The sequence below is a fragment of the Coffea arabica genome, chromosome 1c, assembly GCF_036785885.1.
Source record: "Coffea arabica cultivar ET-39 chromosome 1c, Coffea Arabica ET-39 HiFi, whole genome shotgun sequence".
In the NCBI taxonomy this organism is placed as follows: Eukaryota; Viridiplantae; Streptophyta; class Magnoliopsida; order Gentianales; family Rubiaceae; genus Coffea; species Coffea arabica.
Window position 1 is genome coordinate 47,259,612 of NC_092310.1, and position 6,907 is coordinate 47,266,518.

Below are 6,907 nucleotides of genomic sequence, written 5' to 3' on the forward strand. Positions count from 1 at the left end.
AACTACTACAATATTTGCTTTAACATGTATAAAATTCAATATATAATGTTGAAAATTTCACCCATTTTCCGTTATAATAATTTCGTCTACCTTTCCGTTCCTTTGTTTCCCACGATTCTTTTCGCTCTTCACTTTCTATTGGGATCCTCATCTCGATTGTAGTGTTCACAAATATTTTCTAAATAATGAGCATTAGATGATGAACAAATTTTTAAGAGGGCTTTTATTATAATTTAAAATATATTGCGTTATTTCATCCAAGCACAACCGATTTCTCCTTGCATTGCTTCTGCCTACCGTGGGCAGAAAAGTGAACTTTCCACTGTAGACGTAACCAAGAAGGTCAATCAGGGGTTTGATGTATACCTAATTCTTTTGTTGTCAGAAAAGAAACGTGGTCTGCTAAGTACTCGAACCCATTTCACGAGCGAAACAAGTATTCAATTATTTCCTTTGTCTCCATTGATATGTTGATAGTATAAATACCTTAAGAGCTTATGCTTATACTAACATCACAACAAACATAGTCATATAATGTGGTTGATCATGAAGGTTTTTGTCTTGCATTTTGTTGTTTTACTTATTCTCTTCGGTGTCTCGCCTACCCAAGCTGCTACTCATAACTATTCATTTGTGGTAAGTATAACTTAGTTTGAAGATCGTAATCATTCCTTATGAAGCATTTTAGGTTTTTTTTTTTCCTTTTTAAAAAGGAGATTCCAAATCTTACAATGAGAGTCGAACCCAAAAATTTTATTATCACTTAACTAATATTTCTATCAGTTACATTGGGTCTTAGAGATGGAAACATTCTAAGTTTGGCGCCGCATAAAGAGTTTTTTGCCCCAAAATCATCAAAAATGTTTTCCGTGGCAGGCTTTTTTCCCTTTAAGTAACAGTTGATGTTTATTAAGTGATTTGCAAATAAGTAGCTTGAGAGCTTGTATCCAAAATTGTTTGTTAGCAGTGATTTCTGCCTTTTCTTTTATACCTTGTAAGAATGAAATATGAGCTTGTATCCATTAATTTTTTTGGGCAAATAGAAAATTTATGACTTTAGGGATTTGACTACTCTCTCTCTCTTCCCCCAGGGAAACAAGAGTTTAACATTCAACACAAACGAATACTACAAAATTCCAAATTGCTCTGTTCTTCTCCCCATTTCATCATAAGCTAGCCCATGGCTGTTTGATTTGTTGCAAACATTTCAGAATTCAAGTGAAACCTAAAACCTGCACCAATATACACATCCCGAAGATATAGGCATAAAGCAATGTTTACATTCTCAAATAAGCGAATGTACTGTGCTAAATGTCAAGTCATCTATCATTGATTAGTACTGATAACCTACACGTATGAACGGTCTTAATTTCTTTATTTGCTAAATGTATCGATATATGAACAATGGCTCTATGAAAGACTTCATACTTCTTTAGCTTCCCTATCATTTTACAATCACCTCTAATTTTGTGCAGGTCAAAGAAGCTTCATATACAAGACTCTGCAGTACCAAGGATATTTTGACAGTAAATGGTCTATTTCCAGGACCAACCTTACACCTTCGTCAGGGAGATACCGCCTTTGTTCATGTCCATAACAAAGGAAAAGAAAACATCACTATTCACTGGTAATACAAATGATTTTCTCTTCTTCCTTTTTTTTTAAAGGATATATAGGAGAAGCATTGCATTTGTCGATGCTGAATTTAAGAAGTAAAGCTTAATTTATTGAACGACTTTGAGTCGTATCTAGGCATGGAATTTTACAGCCAAGGTACCCATGGTCAGATGGTCCAGAGTTCATCACTCAGTGCCCTATCATGCCTGGAAACTCTTTCATCCAAAAGGTCATAATCACGGAAGAGATTGGAACTTTGTGGTGGCATGCTCACAGTGATTGGTCTCGAGCAACAGTTCATGGCGCAATCATTATTTACCCCAAAAGAGGAGATAGATACCCGTTTCCTAAGCCTGATGCAGAAATTCCCATCATACTAGGTACAAATAAAGGGATTAATTCTATTCTTTGATTACATTTCCTGAGGTCAATTTGATTTGGTAATAAATCAAAATCACCCCATTTAGTAAATCATTTCCCTGACAATCAGTCTGACTATTTTTATCAGTTTGTTACTGTGTAGTCTGATTCAACTGGTGCATTTCAAATTAAGAAGGGTGATGGAATCTTGTTTTCACTAGTTTAGTCATTGCATTTTATTTTCTTGTATATTAAATTTGGACTGGATCCAACTTTTTGCCTCCGAACTTGTACCTCATTCTCAGTTTGCACCTTATTCTAAACTTCAGTTTTAACACTTTGCATCCGAATCTTTTATTTTGATAAACTAGGACAAATTTGAGAGGTTATGGTGTAACCAACATGTCCAAAATTGAAATTTAAGGTACACATGATTAAAAACAGAAATTAACGATTAAAAATGCTTCAATGCAGGAGAATGGTGGAAGAGAAATATAACAGATGTGGTGGAAGAATTTTTACATAATGGGGGAGACCCTGCGAAGTCTGATGCTTTCATGATAAACGGCCATCCTGGCGATTTTAATTCATGTTCAGTAGTACCAGGTAAGTGATACAGGATTAAAAGGACCATTTTCAATTGGGTCAAATTGTGTGATTTCTCTGAAACCTTGTCATTTTGCAGATACATTCAAGTTGAATGTGACTTCCGGAAAAACTTATTTGCTCCGGATGGTCAATGCTGTCATGAACAACCTGATGTTCTTTGGCATTGCAAACCATACTCTTACCGTTGTGGGAACAGATGGCAGCTACACAAAGCAATTAAAGAGTGGTTACATTGCCATAGCCCCAGGACAAACCATGGATGTCTTGTTAGAAGCTAATCAAAAACCTGATCACTACTACATGGCTGCTAAGGTTTATACCAATGTCACTGTTTTTCCTTACGACCAGAATACCACCACGGGAATAATCCAATACTTGGGAGAGTACAATGCAACTTCATCTCCAATCTTCCCAAATCTCCCAGCTGCCGATGATGCCAATTCAACATATAACTTCACAGGAAGCCTTAAAAGCTTAGCAAGTCCAGAACATCCTGTTCATGTCCCAGAAAATGTGACCACTAATCTATTTTTCACACTCTCGATAAACAATGTCTCGTGTGAACCAAATAATACATGTACGGGGCCCGCAGGCAGCCGGCTAAGAGCTAGCGTTAACAACCAAAGTTTGGAATTGCCCCAGCTCGATATACTTCAAGCCTACTACAATCAGACTCGAGGAATTTATGACCCTGACTTTCCCCACTTCCCACCGTTTGTGTTCAATTATACAGCAAATAATCTTCCTGTAGAACTACGATTGCCTAATATAAGTACCCAAGTTTTAGTTCTTGAATATAACTCCACGGTCGAGATAGTGTTCCAAGGGACGAATCTGGTTACAGGGATAGATCATCCGATGCATTTGCATGGACACAGTTTCTACGTAGTTGGATCAGGTCCTCAAATCTTTGACAATGTAACAGACCCTCAGAACTATAACACTGAGGACCCCCCTTTTATGAATACAATTGCTGTTCGCAGGAACGGCTGGACAGCTATCCGATTCAGGGCCAATAATCCTGGTAAGCATCAATCTAGTTGCCTTTATGTGCTACATATATATATATATATATATATATATATATATATATATATATATATCAAGTCCTCTGGCGCTTCTAACCTGGTGTATGTGCAACCTTTCCCGCAATTGCAAAATTCATACTCAAAATCTTCTAACCTGGTGTTTGTTTATCTTGTTTCAATATAGTTTGTTTTATTAAAAAAAAATTGTTAAATGTGTCCGGCATAGTACTATTTGTGGGGTATGTATTTGTAAGCAAGGATTATAACGTCATAGGGCTCACCTAATTCTTTGCAGGCGTGTGGTTCATGCATTGCCATTTCGAGCGTCATGTAAGCTGGGGAATGGGAATGACCTTCATTGTTAAAAATGGCACTGGCCCGGGAGAACAAATGCTTCCTCCACCTCCAGACATGCCACCTTGTTAGATGCTGCTGTGCCAAATGCCAAACTTAATAATATGGTTACTTTGTGAAGCAAGTGATGAATGGTACAGAATTGAAGAAAAGTGTGCTTTTAAATTTTGTATTCTTTTCTTGATTTTTGAATGATCATAGATAAAAGTTTCTAATCTAGGTGTTGAAATGTTGCAATAAATCGGATTTTTTTTGAGTAAATCTGTTTCTTTTTAGTGGGTTGGATGATAAAATATCAAATTGGATAAATTACTAATAACCCCGAAATGGTTTTGCATATTTCTAGATGATCTCCCTTATACCTTAAAATAATCCACATAGCCCCGTAATTTTATGTAAGGTGAAGACTAAACAAAAAGCACCTCCACTTACGGTGATTGACCTAGAAATGCTCCGAAAATACGTGTAATGAAATTATAATAAGCACTTAGTTTCTATACTTTTGCATGGATATTCACTTAAATTGCTCATAGTTTTGTACATATTCGCACAATTCCTCTATAATTTTATGTAAAGTAGTTAGATCCTCATTCGATCTTATGTCAATGCATGAAGAATTAGATACAAATAAGATCCAAAATTTCCAAGTATAGGTTTCTCGATCAGGTTTGATGGTCTAATTCTTAACAATTGATGCTATAAATATTCATTCCAATTGCAACTCGTGGTTAAGGCAAGTTGATGATTAAACTATTTGGAGTATAAACAATACTAAAAACAATAAAATTGTTGAACAAATAGACCAAAGGTCAATCGGTTTGGTGTACACTTTAAGTTTTCACCTAAAGAAAAGAAACGTGGTTCGGTTAGTATTGCAGTGCATAACAAGTGCTTTGTAATAATTTTTTCTTTGTTCTCCATTCATATTATGATAGTATAAATACTTCAAGAATTTGAGCAATTATAGCCTTCACAATAAAGATATTATACATAGAGGGTTTGGTGAATCATGGTTTGAACACTTAGCAAATAAATAGTACTCACGATTGATCATGAAGGTTTTTGTAATTGCATTTTGTTGTATTACTTATTTTGGTTGGTTTCTCACCTAGCCAAGCTGTTATTCATTATTATTCCTTTGTGGTAAGTCTAATGATGGGGCAAATTACACTTTACCCCCCTGTGGTATAGTTAATTTTGACATAATTCCCCTATAGTTTTAAAAACTATATATAACCTCATTATAATTTGGATTAAAATGTCAAAGTGATGAAAATGATTATCCGTGACAAAACCTATGAAAATGTCAAAATTACCCTTGTTTAAAAACTAAAATAGCTGAAGTGACTAAAATATATAAACATAATATGTACGACACTCAAATCCTGTATGATTTTATATTTTACCATATAACTTCCTTATAGTTTTAAATATATATACATAATCCCCTGTGGTTAATAAATAATTTTCAACTTTATATAGGGATATTTTTGACATTTTAGTTGACTCTGTTATGTATTGCAAATTCCGTCACTTTGATACTTTAATTCAAACCATGAGGGGGTTATATACAACTTTTGAAACCATAAGGGGGTTATGCAAAAAAATACTAAATCATAGGCCGGTAAAGTGTAATTTTCCCATAATGATATTCCTTGTGAAATGTGAAGCATCCAACGTACGTAGAATATACCATATGAAAAGTTCTTTAAACATCAAAACACCAATAATGTTTGAGAGGTTCCTTATGCATTCCTATTCATTTATTCAAACAGAGGCTAAAAGCCTGGCTAATACTTACTCGAAATATTCTGTGTGTAACGCCTTCAAGTCAACTGGCAAATGAAGGTCAGCTCAATTGGAAAGATTCGTTCATCTTACTTTAGCAAAACCTAGATTTTGAGTTTTGGTGCTGGCAGATTTTGAATGATAAACAATTTATAATATCATTAAAAAATGTGCCAGTAGCTTATCATGTGATTTTGCGATGAGGGAATTTTCTCCTCCACCTCCAAAATTTTTCTTTTACCCAAACAAAAAATTCAAGTCAGCTGCCTGAAAAAGGTAGATCGGGGTAAAAGAGTAGGCTCCCTACTACAGTGGCGAGACTTTGGTAAAGCAAATCCCATGAGGCTTGAAATCTTAGCCTGCCAGATGGACTCAAGAAAATCGCGTCATGTTGCCACGCGGTTGAGGCCCAAAGCTCATAATCCTACTTCCGAAAGCAATTTCATTTTTGAAGTTGATGTACTTGAAAAGTTTGTCAGAACACTTCCACAATTTGAAAATTTTTAACCCAAAAAAAAAAACTTTTTTATGAGAAGAATGGTAAGATTTAAGACGTGGGAAGAAAAAAGAGAATTTGAACTTAGACTTCTGATTCGTGGGGTTTCTAACTACTTTTGTATTGAAGGCATCATCAGCAAATGTATTTTGACAATTATCAAAACAAGATTTCAAAAGTAACAGGAAACCCCAATTAAAACAGCAAAGTGACTTTCAGGTTTGTGGAAAATGCATTTTTAATTCTCAAAACATAGGAGTTGCACCAAATTGGTTGATCCAGACCCTGAACTTTTTGATAAACAAGACATTCTTTTCAGTTTCACGTTAGGTTAAATACACCTCCAAGATATTGGGAAAGAAAAAAAATTCAAGATCACGCTGAACTGTTGGTTAAAGAAAGGGTAAATTATATTTTACCCCCCTGTGGTTTACCCTTTTTTTACATAACCCCCCTATGGTTTCAAAAGCTATACATAACCCTCTCATGGTTTGGATTAAAGTGTCAAAATAACGGAAATAGTCCCTCGTAACGGAACTTCTAAAAATGTCGAAATTACCCTTATAAATACATGACACATTAACCCCCTATGATTTTTATATTTTACCATATAACCCCCTTATGGTTTAATATTTTACCATATAACCCCCTTATG

At 35.0% G+C, this 6,907-nt stretch overlaps 1 protein-coding gene across 1 annotated transcript; it reads left to right on the forward strand.

Annotated features, from left to right (window-relative positions):
* The first annotated feature begins 522 nt into the window (after nt 1-522).
* On the forward strand, nt 523-4,229 carry LOC113725036 (laccase-15-like). Its single transcript, XM_072074082.1, has 6 exons — nt 523-636; nt 1,476-1,627; nt 1,753-1,997; nt 2,452-2,583; nt 2,663-3,610; nt 3,910-4,229. The coding sequence occupies exons 1-6, from the start codon at nt 535-537 to the stop codon at nt 4,038-4,040; spliced, it is 1,710 nt and encodes a 569-aa protein (XP_071930183.1). The 5' UTR covers nt 523-534; the 3' UTR covers nt 4,041-4,229.
* Nucleotides 4,230-6,907: the final 2,678 nt, after the last annotated feature.

What these genes read in the sequence shown, in the direction of transcription:
- LOC113725036 (XM_072074082.1), top strand. Translation starts at nt 535, where the DNA reads ATGTGGTTGATCATGAAGGTTTTTGTCTTGCATTTTGTTGTTTTACTT. An exon ending in TTCATGTTCAGTAGTACCAG is followed by an intron (nt 2,584 to 2,662) that starts GTAAGTGATACA and finishes GTCATTTTGCAG; the next exon opens with ATACATTCAAGTTGAATGTG. An exon ending in ATTCAGGGCCAATAATCCTG is followed by an intron (nt 3,611 to 3,909) that starts GTAAGCATCAAT and finishes AATTCTTTGCAG; the next exon opens with GCGTGTGGTTCATGCATTGC.